This window comes from Ursus arctos, unplaced genomic scaffold, assembly GCF_023065955.2.
Source record: "Ursus arctos isolate Adak ecotype North America unplaced genomic scaffold, UrsArc2.0 scaffold_33, whole genome shotgun sequence".
Classification (NCBI taxonomy): Eukaryota; Metazoa; Chordata; class Mammalia; order Carnivora; family Ursidae; genus Ursus; species Ursus arctos.
Window position 1 is genome coordinate 10,380,829 of NW_026623019.1, and position 22,546 is coordinate 10,403,374.

General features: G+C 42.9%; 1 protein-coding gene across 1 annotated transcript in view; it reads left to right on the forward strand.

Annotated features, from left to right (window-relative positions):
* The window catches only part of TJP2 (tight junction protein 2), a 70,379-nt gene that overhangs the window by 20,601 nt on the left and 27,232 nt on the right, over positions 1 to 22,546 (forward strand). The window contains 4 exon segments of the mRNA XM_026519333.4: positions 13,932 to 13,985; positions 16,855 to 16,979; positions 18,302 to 18,404; positions 19,953 to 20,586. Coding sequence (XP_026375118.1) covers positions 13,932 to 13,985; positions 16,855 to 16,979; positions 18,302 to 18,404; positions 19,953 to 20,586 — 916 coding nt within the window.

Sequence of the window (22,546 nt, forward strand, 5' to 3'; positions counted from 1 at the left end):
CAGATGTATTAATGATGTATATCTATCATATGGTATCATATATTTTTACTGCCCTAAAAGATCCTCTGTGCTCTGCCTGTTTTCTCTCCTTCCCTCTAACCCCGGCAACCACTGATCATTTTGTTGTTTTCATAGTTTTCCTTTTCCAGAAAGCCATATAGTTTGAATCAAACAGGATATAGCCTTGTCAGATTGGCTTTTTTCACTTAGTGATATGCATTAAGTTTCTTCCATGTCTTTTCATGGCTTTATAGCTCATTTCTTTTTAGTGCTCAGTAATATTCCATTGTCGAGATGCATCACATGTTTATTCATCCATTTACCTACTGAAGGACATCTTGGTTGCTTCCAAGTTTTGGCAGTTCTTAATAAAGGTGCTATAAACATCTGTTTTTGTTTGGACATAAGTTTCTAACTCCTTTGGGTAAATACCAGGGAGCACGATTGCTGGATTGTGTGATAAGAGTATGTTTGTTTTTTTTGTTTATTTTGTTTTACTTTTTTAAAGATTTTATTTTTTAAGTAATCTCTCTACCCAACGTGGGGCTCAAACTCAAAACCCCAAGATCAAGAGTCACACGCTAGCCAGGTGCCCCCAAGAGTATGTTTGGTTTTTAAGGAGACCACCAAACTCCACCAGAGGGGCTGTACCGATTTGCATTCCCACCAGCTCCCACTGCTCCACATCCTCACCGCATCTGTTCTTGTCACTGTTCCACATTTAACACCTGTAGTGCTCTCTCGTCGTTTTAATTTGCATAACCCTGATGACAGATGATGTTAAACATCGTTTCGTATACTTATTTGCCACCTGTGGATCTTCTTTGGTGGGGTGTCTGTTAAGGTCTTTGGCCTGTTTTTTAATCAGGTAGTTTTCTTATTGTTGAGTTTTCAGAGTTTTTTGTATATATTTGTCCAATAATCGTTTTTCGTCAGACATCTTTGCAAGTATTTTCTCCTAGTTTTTGGTTAGTCTTTTCATTGTCATTCACAGAGCAGACGTTTGTAATTTTAATGAAGTCCAGCTTACCAATCCTTTGTTTCATGGTTCATCAGACCTTCTATTTTCATAAATAACAGAGGGAGGAATTGGGTTTTTTGGAAGGGCTAATGGTTAACAGCCATTAAACACTTAGCACAGTGTCTGGAGCTTTGTAATATTCACTAGTGATGATATGTTTTGGGTCCCCTGGATTACACATGTGTTCACAGCGGTGCGGCCCTAGGGAACTTAACTTAGCTGGCTATTGAAAGAGCCAGAAATAATCTGCCCCAGTTCCCTTCCTGCACCCTCTCCTTCCCAAGTCACCAGGGTTCTGCACTCACTCGGAAGAGTTGCGTGAGCCAGGTTGACTGGACCCAGACCAACTACTTGGAAATGACTGTCAGGCTTGTCAGAGGGACTGGATCCATGGCTGGCCTGGTGCCCACGCACCAACAACCACAGCTTCTTTATTTTGGGGGGGGGAGGGGGCTAGAAGGCCAGGAACTGATCACAGGTAGTTTCTGAAAGGCTTTGTTGGTATACAGGGAAAGAGGCAGCGTTCTTCAGCGTTCTTCAGGATACAGGCTTTGCAGCCACACTGACCTGGGTTAGAATCTGTTCTCTGCCACATTTTATTTGTATGAACTTGAGCAAGTTACTTTACTTATCTGACTTAAATCTCCTTTTCTGTAAGATGAGCCTAATAATTATGATATTATAATAGCTAAAAATGATGGAGCATTTACTATGTGTCAGGCACTACCCCGAGTGGTCTACATGCACTGATTAAATACTCGTAAGGCCCCTAGAAAGGTTTACAGTTGGGGAAACTGAGGCAAAGACAAGTTAATTTAATTTGCCTGAGTTAAGTGGTGCAGTAGAGACTGGAATCTCCACTTTCTGATTAAGAATCCATGATGCATCCCTCAAAAAAAAGGGGGGGGAATTTTTTTTGATATAATTCACATAACATACAGTAAAAGTGTGCCGTTCAGTAGATTAATGTATTCACAGAGTTGTGCAACCAACACCACATCAATGCTAGAACATCTCTATCACCACAAAAAGTAACTCACACACCCATTAGTTAAGTCACCCCCATTTCTCCTGAACGACTACTCCAGGCAACACTGATCTACTGTGGTCTCTGGATTTGCCTCTTCTGGATATTCTACGTGAGTGGAATCATCTATCGGGCTTCTTCAGCCGTTCACAGGATTCATCTGTGTCGCAGCATATGTTGGTACTTCGTTCCTTACCATGGCTGAGTAACAGTCCGTTGTACGCATAGACCACGTTTTGCTTACCCATTTATCAATCGACAGTCATCTGGATTGTTCCCACTTTTTTGCTGTTATAAATAATGCTGCTGTGAGCATTTGTGCGAGTTTTTGTGTGGACATATACTTCCAGTTCTCTTGGATTCCATGATACGTTCTTAATTACTAGACTGCTCTTCGGCAACAGAAAACAGGCAGTTCTTATTTGGGAGTGATCTTGTTACATTGTTCGGTGGGCGCCGTTATCGAGAGCGCTAATTCTGTGATGAGCACCGAGCAAGGCTTTTCCAAATGCTGTTTCGTTCAGTCCTTACAACATTTGTAATAGGGTAGACATCGTGTGCCCTATTTTACAGATGAGGCAGCTGAGCCTCACCAAGTGAACTGCTGAAGGTCACAGAGCTTGAATGTGTGGAGAGCTGAGCTTGCAGCCGGTGTGTGTGATGGCCTACAGAGCTCTTTCTGCAGCATTATATGGCTGCCATTTCCAGGGGTATATTTATGAAGACCTGCCTCCCACTTGGGAGATTTGTTGGCCTGGATTTAACAGTGTTTTCCACAGGACTTTGCTTCATTTCACCCTACAAAGTAGCCAGTGATAGTCTTATTCCTTAATTGTATCAAATGGCAACAGAATTCAGTGTGTGCCCAAGGTCATGGGTGGGTTGGAGGGTCAGAGTCTTGGTTGGAAGTGTTCGTTGCCCTTTGAATTTCAGCACAACTGCTTTCTCAACAACAGTTGGGTCCCCAGGCATACCGTCCTTGTCTTCCAATTCTTTCTTTCTTTATTTTAATGCAGACTGAATTTTTCCCTTAGGTAAATGAAGGGTGATGGGGTTGAAAAAAACCGCAGTAACTCTGGACCTTTCAGCAGTAGGCCTGGAATCTGATCATATGAATTCTGATGACCTATCAGGAACCCCTCGTGTAACTTGTCTATGTTACTTTTTTCTTAACTGTAAACATTGTGAGGTGTGTGCTGTGAGCACACTGTGCCCACAGTTTCAGTTGTTGCCTGTGAGCGCTTACCTCTGGAGCTGTGAAGGGAGGGTAGGGATCTGGTGATGGCCTTGTTATCCCATCAGAAAGTGAAATACTTGTGGAATGAACAATGGACAATTTTTACTGGTAAACCAAAAATTACTTAAAGACTTGCTTAATTCACTGCTGACTAGTTTACTGCTATAAGGAAGGGTTTACTTTGAGAGACCACAGGCAAGTGGCCCAAAGCCCAATTTATAATTTTAAAAATTAGTCATTTTAGGAAAAGAGACGAGCTCATCTTCTGCCTTTCCTGGGAAAAAGTGGTTCCAGCTTATTTCTTTGATAGGTGTCTTGAAATTGTGCCCAGCAATTATAATTTTTACCAAATCCTTCACAGCCATTAAAATAAGACTGATTTCGTGAGGCAGGAGAGGGGTATGCTCTTTGTAACTGCTATTACCTCATCACTCACCTTGCTCCAGCCCCACATGGCCTTTTTTCTTCCTTGAACATAATGAGATTCTTTCTCACCTCAGGACCTTTGCACTTACTGTCCTCCCCCCCTCCTTGGAGAACAGTTCCAATATTTTTAGGATTAGTGCTTTCCAGTGTCACAGCCCGTGGCACTTATTACTCCTGTGATTATAATGTATGTTTATTTGTTGATTTTATTGTTCCTTTTTCCCGTTAAAACCCTTCCTGTGAGGGAAGGACTTGGCTTGTCTCCCAGCAGTGTGTCCAGTGAGGCTTTATCTTCATCTGCTTTGGCAGTAAGTGGCATTGGGCTGTTGTTACTGCTTACTGTCCTACTTCCTCACTGGACTATGACTGCCTTCGCAGTGACTTGGGGTAATTTGTCTTTCAGTCCACAGGCTGCTGTTCAATGTTGCTTGAATATATGATTATGGAGGTTAGAAATCTTTGGGAAGGTAAATTGCTAAACTTGAGATCTCTCATTGAGGCTGTTCCACCACAAAATGTCCTTTTGATGCCCCTGGTAGAACAACTTCTAGGGAAAGGCTGCAGTGGTTCCGATGGCCACTCTCTACACCACTCTTTCAGGGTCTTTGCCCTGTGCTATTGCTTGCATCCTGCACAACCCCACCCCTGCCCCAATCCCATTCATTCTTCAGTGTCACCTGTGTAGGGGAACCTCCCCCCTCAATCAAGTGCTGACTCTTTGCCAAGCTTCCCAAGGGCAGTGATGTATCTCTAAATGCCATGCTTTTTATGTATCCATCCATCCATTCATTTAATAATCTCTGTGCCTACCTTGGGGCTCGATCTCACAATCCTGAGATTAAGAGTTTTTTGTGTTTTTTTAAAAAAGATTTTATTTATTTATTTGACAGAGAGAGACAGCAAGAGAGGGAACACAAGCAAGGGGGGTGGGAGAGGGAGAAGCAGGTTTCCCGCCAAGCAGGGAGCCCAATGCGGGCCTCGATCCCAGGACCCTGGCATCACGCCCTGAGCCAAAGGCAGCCGCTTAACGGCTGAGCCACCTAGGTGCCCCGTCGAGATTAAGAGTTGCATGCTCTTCTAACCGAGCCAGCCAGGTGCCGCCAGTGCTATATCTGTATCATTTGATCCTCAGTCTAGTAGGCTGCACTTGGTAAACATTTGCTTAGTGAATGAGTGAAGAACTAGTGATAGTGTTTTTGCATACCCATGTTCCACAGCAGCACTATTCACTGTAGCCAAGAGGTGCGAGTAACCCAAGTATCCATCCATGGATGACTGGATAAACAGAATGTTGTATACACATACAATGGAATATTACTCAGTCGTAAGAAGGAGGGAAATACTGACACATGCTACAAGAATGAACATTGAGAACTTATGCTAAGTGAAGTACGTCCCACGGAAAAAGGCAAACACTGTAAGACTCCACTTACGTGCAGTATCTAGTTGTCAGATTCATTGGAACGGAAAGTATAATGGTAGTTACCAGGGGCTGGGAGGAGGGGGCAATGGGAAGTTTAATGGTGTGGAGTTTCCTGCAAGATGAGTCCTGGAGGCTGGATGCACAGCAGTGTGACGTACTTAACACTACCGAGCTGTTCACTTAGAAATGATTAAGATGGTAATTTTGTTATGCGTTTTTTTTAGCACATTTAAAAGAATTAGGGCAAAAACTGTGACTTCTGGAAATCACTGTACAAGAATCTGGAATTCTTAAGTGGTGGAATGCCTGTGACTTCTGGGCAGTATGCATAAATTACGGGAAGAAGTATTTATTTCCTCATCAGGGAAGCTCAGGTATTTTTGGAAGGACTGTCAGAGTCAAGGAGGGAGCTGCTTGTGCCTTCCCTCCTTGCCTAGGTTCTTGTGCTTCTCTGCTCCTGGGGCCCAGTGAGCCAGTGAGCCCTGGGATGAGCCTGGCTGGTGTGTAGGGAGCCTGCCTATCCACACAGCCCAGCTGAGTACCGGGCGTTGTACTTCCTGCCTTTCTTGGTACAAGATTTGGAGCAAACTTTTATTCATTTCCTACCCTATTTTGCTGTTCTAATGCTTATGAAGAGCTCAGGGGAAAGACAGGAACATTTTCGAGTGCCTCTTCAGCGTGCGCTCTTTGTCGAGGGCATTTCATTTCAGGCTGATGATGGCCTTGGAGGTGTAGGTGGTATTATCCCTATTTTGTAAAGAAGGAGACCCATTATCCAAGGCCCCACAGCTAAGTGACAGAACAGAGACTGCCCCCCAGATCTGCCTTTACAGCTTCCATTTCTGCCTCTGCCTCATGTTGTTTCCTGTATGGTCTCCATCTCATGGTCCCTATTTACCAAATGGTTCGGAGGGTGCACTGTTGACATTTACAGACTGCTTGGTGTACCCTTGGTGGGACATACACATTAGTAGCAAGAACGGTGACTGCATCCCCAAGACCATGCTTCTGAAATCCCAAACCCGACTGGAAACCCCAGGCATCCCGTAAAGTCTTTTCTTGACGTTCAAAAACCTAAAATGTACTTTTCCACTCTCCCCCACCCCCCACCACTGGTAAAAACAGAAACAGATGGTACTGCTCTTTGTTATTCTTTTATCTGCTAAATTTACAGAAAGGTTAGGGAGAAGAGAAAACTCTGCTGAGTGAGCATTCTGTCCCCCAGTTGGCTCCAAGCTTCCTCTCGCCTACAGACCTCTTATCTCCAAGGATGTGAAACATCTTATCTTCAGGCCTTTAATTTCTGTGTAACATTAGCAATTCCATTCACCTGCAACATTACCAGTTCATTTCCAGCCAGCTTATACTTTTTGTGTATGTGTATATGGGATGGTCTGTATAAATAAACACTTCTCTAAATGTTCATTTCCAGAGTTTTGCTCCAAAATGTTCTATTTGCTTAATAATTTCTACTTTGATACTGAGTCACTGTATATACCTAACAAGAATATTTGCTGTGATTCTCTCATTCCCTCGCACGGGAGAAAGGGAGGGAAAGAAAGCCGTTCAAGTGGTATAAATCCCAACTGCTTTCTTTTTTTCCTCACAAGTGGTGCTTTTCAAAGCGTTCCGGCGTCCCTGCTGTATGGATGTGTCACTGTGCGAGATGACAACAGGATTTGCTGGGAATGTGGGCCACTATTGTATCCGCCTTACGTAACCACGTGGAGTGATGGCAATGGGTGAGCAGCCTGGGCTGTAGGCAGTGGCCTGGCTGATTAATCTCAGGAGGCCATGAAGACTGCTCAGGTCCTCCAGAGGATGTGGATCCGGGCTGTTAAAAAGTTGGGGAGATTGAAAGGCCATGTGAGTCCCTCTGCAAGCTTTCCCCCCTTTTCTTTCCCAGCCTTTCTTTGTGGGAATTGGTTAGGGAGCAAAAGCTTTCTCACAGTGACTCCTTTCTCTTCGGATTTATTTGTGCTTCTGGCAGCTTTCAGTAACGAATTGTGACATGCAGCGTGTCGTCAATGGTGGGTTTTAAAAATACTTGGCTTATTTTTAGTAGACGTGTGAAACTGATAGCCTCTTACGGGACTTAGGATCAAAGGCTGCTGTTGCCATGTGTTGGGAGTCTGCGAGCGCTGTGTTTCTTCCTGGGAATGGCTTGATACTGCCTTGCAGAAGATGTTTGTTTGTGTTTGGGAATTTCTTGTTTTGGGGTAAAACTTTTTGCTTCCTTGTTCTACAGAAATCTTTATTCTTATAATGTAGGTTCCTAAATTATAGGAAACAGTTTCTCACATGTTCTTTTTTTCCTCTTAGAGTCTGAACGGTAAGTACTACTGTAAGAGTGTTTACTTTCATGGCTTGGGGTTTTTTTATCAGGCAGCTCCCTTATGGGCTGAGAGCTTTAGCTATGGCCTCCATCCCTGGGAAGCAGCAGTTTGTGGACAAAAAGCCTGAAAGCTGCCTGTTGGGGGAGTAGCGGCAGTGAAGACTTTCGGTTATCTGCCTTCTGGTTGGTTTTTAACATGTTTATGTAAAATGTAGGATTTTACCTGTTTGGCCAAGATATTTCAGAGGGAAAGAACAACTTGAAGATATTTTAAAAAGACAGATCAAATTTAACTGTTTGCCTTTGTCCCTTTCTCTTTATTCTTCATGTAAATACCTTACTGTTAAACACAGTTTTTTATTTATGGTAGAAAATTAGCTCCCTTTAACTTCCCAAGTTGTCTAGGAATGACTCGTTATAATATCAAAGGAGTTATAATCAACACAATGTACATGAAAAGTGAAAGTTAGGAGGCCTGGGGAGAAGCACACTGAAGATGCTCCTGGTACATGGGGTGTTGACTGGACTGGAAAGGAGACCAGGCAGTTCTGTACCCTACTGCTCCCCCAGAGCTAAATGATCTCTCCCTCACCTGCCTTGCATGCATCTCACAAATTATGCCCACCACCCTGTCTTTCCCTTCTCTAGTCGAGTGACCACACTTTCTTCTGCTGTATTGCTTTGCAGAGTCTGGGCTTAAAAAAATATTTGGTATGAGGTCCCTGTCTAGGAATCGGGTACACCTTGATGTTCACTCATATGCCCCCCTGTTTTTGAACTTAAAAAATGTCTGGTGCACATAAAGCAGTTACGTACCTAAATCATAAAGCTGAGTTACAAAACACATACTTGTGACCTTGAGCCCATCATGCACACCCATGGAACCTCACAAAATCCTTTCTCCCTCTGCCTCTTCCCCAGCTCACTTCATCCTGATGTTTGTGGTTTTCATTCCCTTGTTTTTTTTTTTCCTTCATAGTTTTACCACACACATACACATATGCATCCCTAAATAAAACATCCCTAAAGAAAAAATTGCTTGCTCTTTCTTTATTGTGGTAAAAAAAAAAAAAAAACAAACCCTCAGAACCTAAAACTTGGCATCTTAACTATTCTCTGTTATTTATTTATTTTTATTTCTAAAGATTTTATTTATTTATTTGAGAGAGGGAGCAAGAGAGAGTACGAGTGGGGTCAGGGGTAGGGGGAGAAGCAGGCTCTCTGCTGAACAGGAAGCCTGATGTGGGGCTTGATCCTGGGACTCAGAGATCATGACCTGAGCTGAAGGCAGATGCTTAACTGACTGGGCCATCCAGGCGCCCCAGCATCTTAATGATTCTTAAGTGCACAGTGCGGTAGTGTTCACACTGTGAAGCACTGTTTGCTTTCTGAACTATGTAATAATGGTATCAGGCTCTGCACATTCTTCTAGGATGTTTTTCACTCAACATTCTGTTTGAGTTGTGTCTGTGTTGTGTTATGTGTGGCTCTAATTTGTTTTCATTACAGTATAATATTGCATTTTAATAATATATTACTATTTGTCGGTTCTGCTCTTGATAGATATTTGGGGTGTTTCCAGGTTTTGGCTGTTGAGAATGTTGCTGCTGTGAATACTCGTTGTGTGTATCCTTGTCACTTACTCACATTCCTCTCAGGCCTCTGCCCAGGAGAGAAATCACTGCATCATGGAATATGTGTGTCTTTGGCTCTGATACGTGTGAGCTCTTTCTGGGGCCCTGTATATAGAGCTCCTCAAAGCTAAAGCAGCACCCTGCTGGCTTTCATGCAGAGAGAGTCTCAGCATTGACAGCAGTTCCAGGATCTGTGTGCAGCTTGGCACAGGTTAGGTGGGGCCCAGGCCCAGTGGCCCAGTTTGAAAGACATGAGCCGCAGCCCTCAGCTAAGCTGCCGCGCTGGCAGCTTGTCCCTGGGGGATATACCCAGAGATGATGTTCTGAGGAGTGTGTGACTGTGTGGGCTGCTCTTTGTTTCCCAAAAGGTATTTATATAGATGAGGCAGGGAAGACACTCAGAGATTTTCTTTTTGGGCACACTGTGGTTGGTAAACACTCCATGGGCTTTGGTGTTTTTTTTTATTTGCCAGTGTATCAAAAGGGTCACAGATCACACGCTTGGCACATAGCGGATGCTTAATAAATATTTTTGAATGAGTGAAAAAGTGAGCAAGTGAGTGAAGGGTTTTCTCTGAGACCTTCATAAAAAGTCATAGTTCTGTGGGCTAATAAGTACACAGTTATGGTATATTTTAATAGCTTTCAAAAGAGCTATTAAAATGTATTTTTACTTCAGTTTCCTCATCTTTAAAATATAAGATATTAAATTCATCACTTACTGTAACAGAACGTATATTCTTCTAATATTATGTTTAAGTAGTTAATAGTTTATGTCACAGCCCACTAACCCTAGGTAAAGAAGCCGCCACTTATTATCTGATCAGTTCATACAAGTTGGTAAGCTCTTTGGGCACCTGGCAAGGTCTAATTGATTAAAAATTTAATTCAGTCCTGTTGGGGTGGTAGTGGGAGGAATAGGGGTTTAATTCTCTTTCTGATAAATCTAATTTAAATTACTCCGGTGGGCAAGGGTGCTTGGGTGGCTCAGTCAGTTAAGGCCTGCCCCCGGCTCAAGTCATGATTCCAGGAAGAGCCCCACCTGGGCTCCCTGCTCAGTGAAGGGGGGGGGTCTGCTTCTGCCTCTGCCTCTGACCCTCCCGCCCCCACTCAGGTTCTGTCTTACTTGCTCTGCTTTCACTCTCTCAAATAAATAAAAAATCGTAAAAAAAAAAAATAAATAAATTACTCCTGTGGGCAGCATAGGAATACATAGGTAGTATAATCTCATTATGGAGGAACAGTGAATTTCAAAAGCCCAGGTTCATTCTACTTGAGAGACATTTAAAAAACAAAGTTTTGTAGCAACTCATTCATTTGGCTAAATGATAACAAATTTTAAATCCAAAACTTTCTTAAAAGAGAATTTGCTGTTTTTATTTTTAAAATAAAAATGTATTCTAAAAGTAATGTGCTCACATAAAAATATTCTCTGCCATACCACAACTTCTGGGGAAATTTAATTTAATTCTTCCCATCTCTTCCCTATATGCTTATACAAGGTTTATATCAATTTACTTTCCCACCCCTCCCACCAAGAGCAGACAGACCTAAAAATATAAAACCAACTAGCTCTTTCTCTCTCTAACTGAAAACATAGTAATCATGATAAAGAAAGTTAAAAAAAAATTGATGGAAGTTGAACAATTATTTTCAGTTCCTGTGCATTTCATTGTGTTGACTGATTTAACCCAAATATCACTCCTTTTTTGGACATTGTGCTCCCTCCCACCCCACAGCATTGCCCAATCCGAGGGGTGATTGTCATGGTATTGGTTAGTTCTTTCCTGATGATTTTTAGATAAATATTTTGGAGAGGGTGCTATATGTTTTTCTTAACATGTAGGGATATAGCTATACTCAAAGAAGAGTTGGCATCTGTATTTCTTTTACCCCAACTTCCAGATTAATTCAGTTTGTTGAAGTTTGCCAGCTTTAAGGTAGTGTCAAGTGCTGAGAAGATGAATTTGTGTTTTTCTCCCCGTCTCTCCCCGTTTACCCTGCCTGTGATGTGTTGGGGCTTCTGAACCTGAAAAATCTTCAATTCTGCAAGAGCCATTATCTCTTTGAGTATGTATTTCTCCTGTACCCGTTAACATCTCCTTCAGGAAATCTAACTAGACACATTGTAAGACTTCCTTGATCTTAACTTTTCTTTAGGATGTCCCACTTTTTAAATGCTTTTTGCTGTGTTCTGGGTAATTTCTCCATCTGTCTTCCAGTTACTGTCTTCAGCTGTGTGTAGTATGTGGTTCACTCCATTCTTTATCCCATTTCAGTTACATATTTTTATTTCTAAAGTTTTGTTTGCTTTTTATTTTCCCGAATGTGCTTGGTCATTTTTGATGTTCCTTTGTTCTTTCAGTACACTTCTAGTTTCCCCTTTTCTTTTTTTTTTAAACAATTTTTAAAATTTTATTTTTTAATTTAAATTCAATTAATTAACATATAGTGTATTATTAGTTTCAGAGGTAGAGAGTTCAGTGATTCGTCAGTTTTATATAATACCCAGTGCTTATTAAATCATGTGTCCTCCTTAATGTCCATCACCCAGTTACCCTATACCCCCTCCCGAAACCTTCAGTTTGTTTCCTATGGTTAAGAGTGTCTTCTGGTTTGTCTCAGCAGCTTGCATTCCCACAACAGTGTAAGAGGTTCCTCTTTCTCCGTATTGGTGTGAGGTCGTATCTCATTGTGGTTTTGATTTATATTTCCCTGATGCCGAGTGAGACTGAGCATTTTTTCATGTGTCTGTTGGCTATTTGTATGTCGTCTTTGGAGAAATGTCTTCTGCCCATTTCTTGATTGGGTTATTTGTTCTTTGGGTATTGAGTTTGATAAGTTCTTTATAGATTTTGGATACTAGCCCTTTATCTGATAAGGCATCTGCAAGTGTCTTCTCCCATTCTGTCGGTTGTCTTTTGGTTTTGTCGACTGTTTCCTTTGCTGTTCAAAAGCTTTTTATCTTGATGAAGTCCCAATAGTTCGTTTTTGCCTTTGTTTCCTTTGCCTTTGGAGACATGTCTGGCAAGAAGTTTCTGAGGCTGAGGTCACAGAGGTTGCTTCCTGTGTTCTCCTCCAGGATTTTGATGGATTCCTGTCTCACATTTAGGTCTTTCATCCATTTTGGGTCTATTTTTGTGTATGGTGTAAGGAAATGGTCCAGTTTCATTCTTCTGCATGTGGCTGTCCAATTTTCCCAACACCATTTGTTGAAGAGACTGTCTTTTTTCCATGGATGTTCTTTCCTGCTTTGTCAAAGATTAGTTGACCATAGAGTTGAGGGTGCATTTCTGGGTTCTCTGTTCGTTATATTGATCTATGTGTCTAAACAATTTTTTAAAAATTTTTACTTAGAGAGAGAGAGAAGCAGACTCCCTGCTGAGCAGAGAGCCCAACGAGGGGCTCGATCCCAGGACCCCAAGATCATGACCTGAGCCGAAGGCAGACGCTTAACGACTGAGCCACCCAGGTGCCCCTGCAGAACCACCTTGAGTGTGTTTTGAGGAGGTGTGGTCATATCTGTAATATGAATTGTAGTCCTAAATTTGTGTGAGTACAGGTCTGTTGATAGAATTCTCCAGGGAGATATTTTTAGTTATTTCCACTCTGCTCGGAGTTGAGGATGAGCAAGGCACGTGTCCCTGCCATCTCCATCTGCCTAATGGTATTTTTTCCCCTACTACATCCAGTCAGATCTAATCTCCACCCTGTTTGGATCCCACATTTTATCTCTTCCCAGGCTCCTGTTTAAATGCCTGCTTCAATGCTAGTTTATCTCTCTGGCTTTGAGCTTTCTTGGTATTTCTGGCCTTTTAAGGATTTCTCCTTGAAGGCAGCCTGCATTTAATGGATTATTATTAGTATTCTGGACATCTCTCTTGGAATACTGTCAGAAACAGAAGCCGCCGTCAATTTATGCAGCTATTTTCACCTTTCACATCCGGCAGTACTAATGGAGAAGAGGTTACCCAATTGGGCACTCTCTGAGGTGGCCAGGGATTCCTTTAGACATAAAAATGTGTAAAATTTGCCTAAGAGATCATCTTTGACAGGAAGGGAGGGAGCAGTGATTTAAAAAAAAGAATAAAAATACCTGTTTGACTCTTGGTTTTGGTTCATATCATGATCTCAGGGTCGTAAGATGGAGCCCCAGCTTGGGCTCTGTGCTCAGCTGAGTCTGCCTCAGATCCCCCCCCCCCCCGCCCCGGTTCCTCCCCCCCACCTCGTGCATATGCACTCTCTCTCTCTCAAATAAATAAATAAATAAATAAAATCTTAAAAAAATACATCTGTTTGAAACTCTAGATTTCAGGGCACCTGGGTGGGGTAGTGGGCTAAGTGTGCAACTCTTGGTTTCAGCTCAGGTCGTGATCTCAAGGTCATAAGATTGAGCCCCATGTAGGGCTCTGCGCTCAGCAGTCTGCTTGGAATTCTCTCCCTCTGCCTCTGCCTCCATATGCTGGCTCTCTCCCTCAAGTAAATAAATAAGTCTTAAAAAAAAAAAAAAGAAAAAACTCTAATCTTTTTTGAGGGATTTTGTAATGATTGTTTTGGAATGATGATAAAAAAGCTCAACACTTAATATTTATATATCTCTTATCTCTTACTACATATTTCACTAATTTTCCAGTATGATTAAGACTGCCATTTGATTGAAGGAATGTTTGAAAATAAGTAATATAATGTTCCTAAAAAATACCAAGTCTTTTTGGTTTGTAGAATGTATGAACTGCACTTTATATTGAGACATTTTCATTTATAGCTTTATTTCTAGCATTGAAATGTTCGTGGTTTTAATCATATTGGTCTTACTATTTTAAAACAGGCTCCAGGCATGGAGGAACTGATATGGGAACAGTATACTGTGACCTTACAAAAGGTGAGTGCTGTACAGTTCATATATGCTACAGTCAGGTCCTTGAGTTTATAGGTCATGGATCTTATTCATTATTGCCCAAACACAGTTTTTCCCCCTTAAGGTGGATGATGCATTGTATCTGGCAATAATTACTGCATTATCAAAGATATGCATGTTACTGTATTTTTTGGTTAAGGTCTGTATAATAGAAGGTAACAGGTTATTTAGTGTATTCACTTATCTCTAGACAGACGAGGTTATTTAGAAAGAGAAAAGGAGGGGAGAAATGGAAATAACTTGTACTGTTTAAGGATGTTGAGGTAGCTTCTACAACTTTTTTATAACTTTTTTAAAAAGAGTTTTATTCATTTATTTGACAGAGAGGGAGAGCATGCACAAGCAAGGGGGCTGAGGGAGAAGGAGGCTTTCCGCTGAACAGGGAGCCCAACGCCAGGCTCAGTCCCAGGACCCTGGGATCATGATCTGGACCCGGAGGCAGACACTTAACCGACTGAGCCACTCAGGCACCACAATTTTTTTTTCAAAGATTTTATTTATTTATTTGAGAGAGAGAGAGCACGAACAGGGGGGCAGAGGCAGAGGGAGAGGGAGAAGCAGACTCCCCGCTGAGCTCAGAGCCTGACGCGGGGCTCTATCCCAGGGCTCCAGGATCATGACTTGAGCTGAAGGCAGACACTTAACCATCTGAGCCACCCAAGCACCCCAGGTACCCCAACTTCTGTAACTTTAACTGTAACATATGAAGTCCAAACTAAATTTTGAAACATTGGTTTAACAGTCAGGAGACATGGGTTGTATTCCTTGTCCCACTCATGATCATATTAAGAAGTGTTGTGTTAGTCAGATTTTTAAAAATCCTCCCCTCTTGCCCTTGGGATTGAAAATAGAAGTAGTACCAGATATAAATGTATTTCACTTAAGTTTTCACAGGTATTGCTCCTCTTGATCAAATGAGGTGATACAAACAGCTTCTAGTACATGGAGTCCAGCACATAATGGTTGCTTAATAAATGTAGCTCTATTCCTTTTTATTCTTCTGACAGCAGAGTTTGAGGTCGGCATGATAGGTTTTAGCCCCACTTGAAACAAGCATAGCCGCCGAGAGTCAGTATGTGATTTGTGTGTGACCTGGGCTGACCTGAACAGTCCTAAGGTCTTATTCCATCAGCTGCCCTAGTCAACATCTCTGACTTTTGTGGGCTCTGCTGAGATCTTAGTCCAGCTCTGAATCCCTCGAGGCTCTGGATTGTAAGTTCCTAGAGGGACTGTAAATTTCTCAGAGGGAGAGTTTTCCTTTGATGCTTAGAACCATGAACTTTTCAAACCCTGACTTCGGTGAAAAGTTAGTTCCTATATAAATGAATTAAATTAATCTTGGTAGGAAAAAACCCAGATCAGTGCTTAGGTGCCGAAACTTCAGGAGCAGTCACATAACACAATTTCTGCTGGTGAGTGGTTTCCCCCCTTGAGTCTGTCTTTTCAACTCTAATCCTCTTCTGACTCTTCTCTGCACCCTGCCACCAGTATTTCACATACCCCTTGAGTGGCAAAGGTGAGAGGCGTTTTAGGTCTAGTATAGAGGATGGAGCTACCTTTGTATAAACCAGCCACCCAGGTGATGGTGCTGCCCCATCGAAAGCCATGTAATTAAGGGACAATTGGCTAGCCTGTTTGGTGTTGCTAATTGTTTGTCTCCAGTTGGCACAGTGGGTCCCATGTGGGAAATCTTCCATGGGGGGGGGAGAGGCTTTCTTTTATTCTCTTGAGTACATGTCTGCACAAGCAGACCTTGATTTACAGTTATAATCACATATAGCCATATCATCTGGATGAAACCTCGGGAGCTTAGCTTTATTAAAGGTTTTATTTTTAAGTAATCCCTACACCCAACATGGGGCTCGAACTTACACCCCCAAGATCAAGAGTCACATGCTCCACCGCCTGAGCCAGCCAGGCGCCCCGGGAGCTCAGCTTTTTTTTTTTTTTTAAAGATTTTATTTATTTATTCGACAGAGACAGCCAGCGAGAGAGGGAACACAAGCAGGGAGAGTGGGAGAGGAAGAAGCAGGCTCATAGCAGAGGAGCCTGATGTGGGGCTCGATCCCACAATGCCGGGATCACGCCCTGAGCCGAAGGCAGACGCTTAACCGCTGTGCCACCCAGGCACCCCGGAGCTCAGCTTTTTTAAACACTGAAATGAATTAGGGTTATGTATTATCTGGGTTCACTGTTTTACATTTCTAGACCAATCACGATGTAATTAATCTGTATTTTCTGTCTTCTATGCATGCTTTTTCATAAGGTCTTAAAACTAAGATTTTATCTTCAGATTTTATTTTATCTTTAAAATCCATTTTTTCCCCACCCTATGTTAAAATGAAACCACCAGTTCACCTAACTTGAAAGTTAAAGGTATACTTTAAAGATAGGGTTTTAGCACAGATGTAGTTGTGATGGAAGCTGTTCCAGCACAGATGCAGTTGTGATGGAAGCTGTTCCAGCTCATATCCAGGCCAGGATATGAGAACAGGTATGACTGCTGGTTTGAATAGCACATCCCTGTTTGGACAGAAGATGTTATTTTCCACCCTCTTCCAGCTTCTACTGATAACTCCAGTCTATGCTATCAGTCTTTTATGGCTTTTCACAAGACTGTTTTTTTAGATAAGGAATTTCCCTTTGTAAACCTGTTAGCTAACCAGGATGGTGCTTTATTTTGTTTCTCATTTATTTCTGTAAGCCCTCTGTTCCTGAGCTGTCTCTGGTTATTGGTTTGACCTTTATTTCATTGAGTGCTTGTAATAAATCCTGAAAGCCACTTATGGAAGGATTTTTATTTTTTAATTTTTCTCTTAACTCCAATGAACAGGATTCCAAAAGAGGATTTGGAATTGCAGTGTCTGGAGGCAGAGACAACCCCCACTTTGAAAATGGAGAAACGTCAATTGTCATTTCTGATGTGCTCCCGGGTGGGCCCGCTGATGGGCTGCTTCAGTGAGTGTCCTTATTTCCCAGCCCTACTCGCTGGTTCTGGAGAGGGTGCTTTTGGGGGGGGGGGGCGGCGGTATGTGCACTTCCCCCACCCCCCAAAAAAACCCCTTTTACATAAATTGAAACATTTTTGGGGGGCATGAAGTAACTGAGTGATGGACATTAAGGAGGGTATGTGATGTAATAAGCACTGGGTATTATGTAAGACTGATGGATCACTGACCTCTCTACCTCTGAAACTAATAATACACTATATGTTAATTAATTGAATTTAAATTTAAAAAACCATTTAAAAAAAAGAAAAGTTTTTAAGCAAGAATTATGACTGTAATACACCATGTTTTAACACTCCCCAGACCTTTGGAGATATCCAATCTTTGGGGGGGTGGTAAGCAGTCATTTCCACAGGGAAATAGTTAACAACTGTCATAGCTATCATTCCTAGGCTTAGGAATCATTTCTGAATGTGAAGTATAAAATCAGCCTGCTTTCCCCCCTGCCCCCAACACTTTACATTTATTTTACCTTATATTCATTCAGAATTTAACGAGGATACTTCGGCTTAATGATGATCTGATTTGTAAGAGGAATGTAGAAATTGGGAAAATTTAGTACATGAAAACACAGATTTTCCAATTTCTGGCCTTCTGGTCTAAAGAAACTATGCCATTTGAAAAGATGCATATCTCAGTTCCCTCAAGATAATTTCTCAGGGCAGAATCTAAAATTAATTATATGACTGCCTTGGCCAGAGAGCTCAAAAGTTTAGGTTCTGTTGGTATTTCATGTCTGTATGGTTATATCTAAGTCAGCAGTCTTTCATACAAAGAGCAGTGTAGAATTAAAAAGTTGTTTTGGGATGATGTAAGAAGGTGTTAATGACCTCAATATTTCTTTAATAATCTGAGGCAAATTCCTGATCTCTTCCCTTCCCCTTAAAAACACAGGGCTATCAAGCTGCTGTGGGGCCTATTTGTAGACTTCCTGAAGCCCACCGTGCACCTTGCAGTTGGGGGGGGGGTGATGCAGAAGTTCCTTTTGTGCCTAGACCTGGCCACTGCTGAGTGCCTCCTGGAGGAACCCTTTGGTGTGGGTCATCCCCCACTGGTTACCAGTAGACAGTGTCAAAAGTGGGCCGAGCCGCTTATGGGTTCCTTCATAAGAAGGGCTCACACTGAGTAGACTGATTCAGCCTCAGGAGTCATCAGACACTGAGTCTTTGAAGCATTTGGGGTCAATTTGCTGCTTCTTTGTGTTCCTAAATAAATGATTTACAGTGAATAGATGGGGGGTTTTCACATCTTGTTTTTACTTTTTGTTTGCAGAGAAAATGACAGGGTGGTCATGGTTAATGGCACCCCCATGGAGGATGTGCTCCATTCATTTGCTGTTCAGCAGCTGAGAAAAAGTGGGAAGATCGCTGCCATTGTAAGCTCTGGGTTTGCTTTCAGCTTGCCTCAATAGCGCCTTGTTTTTTATGCTCAAAAGAAAATTACCACTTGCTTTTAAGCACTTGACAGAATTACATAATTTAGGGGCTGCTAATTTCTTGTTTCCTCTACTTTGGGGTGACGTTATGGATGACGTAAAGATCTAAGTAATCTCTCCCTGCCTTTTCCTCATCCTTTTCCTAACTTTTAATGATTCTCTTATCTCAGGAACCAGGCTAGAAAATCCAAAGAGGGGGCGCCTGGGTGGCACAGCGGTTAAGCGTCTGCCTTCGGCTCAGGGCGTGATCCCGGCGTTATGGGATCGAGCTCCACATCAGGCTTTTCCGCTATGAGCCTGCTTCTTCCTCTCCCACTCCCCTTGCTTGTGTTCCCTCTCTCGCTGGCTGTCTCTATCTCTGTCTAAATCTTTAAAAAAAAAAAAAAAAAGAAAATCCAAAGAGAATTAACTAGATTGAGAACACTTGTAAAACAGCATTAATATAGAAAATAAATTTCAGCTCAAAAACCATTTGTAAAGGCCCAAACAAGATCTGTCATGTCTTAATGAACTAGACTCTCAGGAGATATTGACAGTCTATAGCATTCATTCATGTATTTAATAGCTCAGTCATTCATTCGGCAAACACTGTTTGAGAATCAGCTATGAGCTAGATGCCACCTGCGCCTGGAGCGGGGAGTGCTTACTCCAGCCGGGCAAATGGACATATGCAGCGAAAATTGGAATGCAGTATGTTTAAAGCCAGTGCTAGGGGGATGTACTGGGTATGCGGTATTTATTTTTTTCAACTGTATATTATGAAATTTTTAAACAAAAGGGAAAGTTCAAAGATTAGTGTAATAAACACTTAATATATCTTTACAGTGTTAATCTGTCTTATCTTGATTTTTCTGTGTATACAAATGCATATTTTTAGTGAACCATTTGAAAGAAAGTTACAGATACGACTGTGTCAGTCCTGCTTACTTCAGCATACATTTCTTAAATAAGGACATTCTTCTACATAACTATAACACTATCATCCTATCTAAGGAAATTAATATTGTCTTTAAAGTATCATCTAATATCCAGTCCAAATCCCAAGACATGTTTGATAGACTTTTTCTGCATCTAGGATCCAATCAGAGCTCAATCACTGCACTGGGTCCTTATCTCTTCAGTGCCTTTTTTAATCTAGAAGGGTCCTCCCCCCCCCCCCCCATAATGACATTGACTTTTGGATGAATCTAGGCAGTTGTATCTAGAATGTCTTTCTGGGTTTTTATAACTTAGTGATTTAAAGTTTCTTGATGCTATCCACACTCTGAGTAGAAGCAGATTTTTGGAGGCACTGTGTTCAGAGTTATACTTATTAATAAGTCTTATACTCAACCCTGTGACTATGTTTTTTACCCAAGGGACCAGAGGCTTAGTGAGTTGAGGGGGGGGGCAGAGATTTACTGAAAGAACCAGGGCTGGGCTCTTAATCACTGCGTTCTCTATATTTAATTGTCATTGCCCTGCATTCCCACTGTGTTTGGGTGACAGGTGGTCAAGAGGCCCCGGAAGGTCCAGCTGGCCCCACCCCAGGGCAGCCCACCCGTGGATGAGGACGACCGTGCTTTCGAGGTGATGGACGAGTACGACGGCAGAAGTGCCCGCAGCGGGTACAGCGAGAGGAGCCGGCGCAGCAGCCACGGTGGGCGCAGCCGCAGCTGGGAGGACAGCCCGGAGAGGGGGCGTCCCCACGAGCGGGCGCGGAGCCGGGAGCGCGAGCGCAGCCGGGGCCGGAGCCTGGAGCGGGGCCTGGACCACGACGACTACGGGCGGGTCCGAGAGCGCAGCCGGGGCCGGAGCCTGGAGCGGAGCCTGGACCATGACGACTATGGGCCGGCCCGAGAGCACAGCCGCGGCCGGAGCACTGACAGGGCCTATGACCAGTATGACCAGGGCTATGACCGGGGCTATGACCGCGCCTACGACCGCACCTACAGCCCAGAGGCGGAGTATGGCCGCAGGGCCCAGGCCGATGCCCGGTACTCGGCGTCTCGGAGCCGCAGCCGCGAGCACTTGCACTCCCGCAGCCCCAGCCCTGAGCTAAGGGGGCGGCCGGACCACGCGGGCCAGCCGGACTCTGACAAGCCCATCGGGGTCCTTCTGGTGAAAAGCAAAGCAAATGAAGGTAGGCATGCGCGATGAAGAAAAGCACTGTTACAACAGCTAACTCTTACGTGCCACTTACTGTGTGCCAAGCACTGACCCAGATGCTTTGCACCGAATGGCCCATTTCTTTCTTCCTCATTACCACCTCATGTGGGAGTTTCTTATATCTTCATTACATAGACATGGAAAGTGAGGCACAGAGAAAAGTTCATTAACTAGCTGTCATTAATGCAGAGTCAGGCTGCAGAAATGTGGCTTTAAACTCCTAGGCCAGGAGTTCTTAAAGCAGCATAAGCACCACCTTGCTGTAAATGCAGATTCTCAGGCCCGAGCTCCGCCCCACGGAATCAGAAACACTGCAAAGAGCCCTTAGAGTCTGTGTGTTAGCAAGCTCTCCTGGTGAGCCTAGTGTAGCTTAAGCGGGGGAAACCATGGGAGTGGATGGGGACTCTAGCTGATCTTGAGTTTTTGCTCTGTGTCAGGCCCGTACTGAGTAAATACTCTTGTTAATCCTCACCAGAACCCTGGTAGGTAGGAGATTTCATTCCTGTTGTACAGTTGGGGGGACTATGCTGCAAAGAGCTTTTGGTGTGCCCACAGAGGAGGTGGGCCCAGGCCCAGGCTGCCTGTCCCACACTGCATTCCTTGGAGCACTTGCACACCCTTCGTTTCATCCAAAATTCACTATAGCCCTGTGTGGAAGCTAGATAAGCCAGTAATACCTGTAGTTTAGGTGAGGATCTGAAACTCCAAGAAGCAAAGTGACTTGCCCACATCTTGAAGCCAGTAAGTACGTGGTGGAGCCAGAACTCGAACTCCATCTCCTGGAAGTAGATGAGCAGAAACAAGTAGGTGAATGAACAGGGCTTTAGGGCCAGTGGAGAAATATTCCTTGCATCAGTTCTTGGTTCTGACTTCTTAAATTATTTATAACATATCTTTTATCTCCTTTTGTTCTCTAATTCTCCTTCCAAGAGGAAAAGAGATGAAGAGTACCCCAGAATGCAAAGGAACTTCTTGCCCTTTAGGTTGGGAATTTGCATTTCAAATGGCCTGAGGAAAGGGTTTTTGTTTTTACCTCTAGTGGAACACAAAGTCGAGTTATAGAACTAGGTGCCCATTGCAGTACCTGAAGAGGAACACGGGGATGTGAGTAACGGGGTACGCAGAGGCCAGTCCCAGAAAATAAAGGAGAAATAGAGTTTGCACTATTTGTAAGTAATGTGCATCTTGGGAGGTTTAAGGATTCTGCAGAATCTGATAATGACATACTAATTCATCTCCCAAGAATTGTACGGTGGAAACAGCTCTGCTCCCAGACTGGAAAGATGGACTGTAGAGAAATTTTGCGAATGACTTGGCATGAGACCTCCTTCGGAGAGGCCTGATGCACATTCTATAGGACTTGTCCCCAGGTTTTTGAATTACCCAAGGCAATGCTTTTCAAACTTTTCCTCTTTCCCTTTCCCCTTCTTTCCCTCCTCCTCTCCTTCCACCACAGAAAGACCCACACCTTGCAAACAATCATGGATGCACCTCCATATCAAAAACTTGAACAAGCCTTTCATGGAACAGTGCTTATTCTGTGGATGCATTCTGAGAGGTTCCATTACATTACATTTTTAAAATGCTGTTCATAACTTACTAAATCGATTTCAAGAGTCACTAATTAAAGTTGTAGCCCACAATTTGAAAAAATCTTGTCTGTTGTAAGAGATTGCCCAGGTCATGCCTGGTCTTAGTAATACTATCAAGGATAAAAGGGGCTTATGTGCCTTTGCTGAGATGGCATTTTACTCCTGGGCCATTTGGTTATTTAAACCTGGAATTCGTTGGGGGAGAAAAGGTCCATTTTTTTAAAAAGATATTTTGCCACTGTTTGCTAGGATTACACAATAATTTAGCTATCACTAGCTAGGGCTGCACAAAAATTAATCTTTAAAGAAATGTAGCAGTAGGCAAGACCTACGTTGGACTAA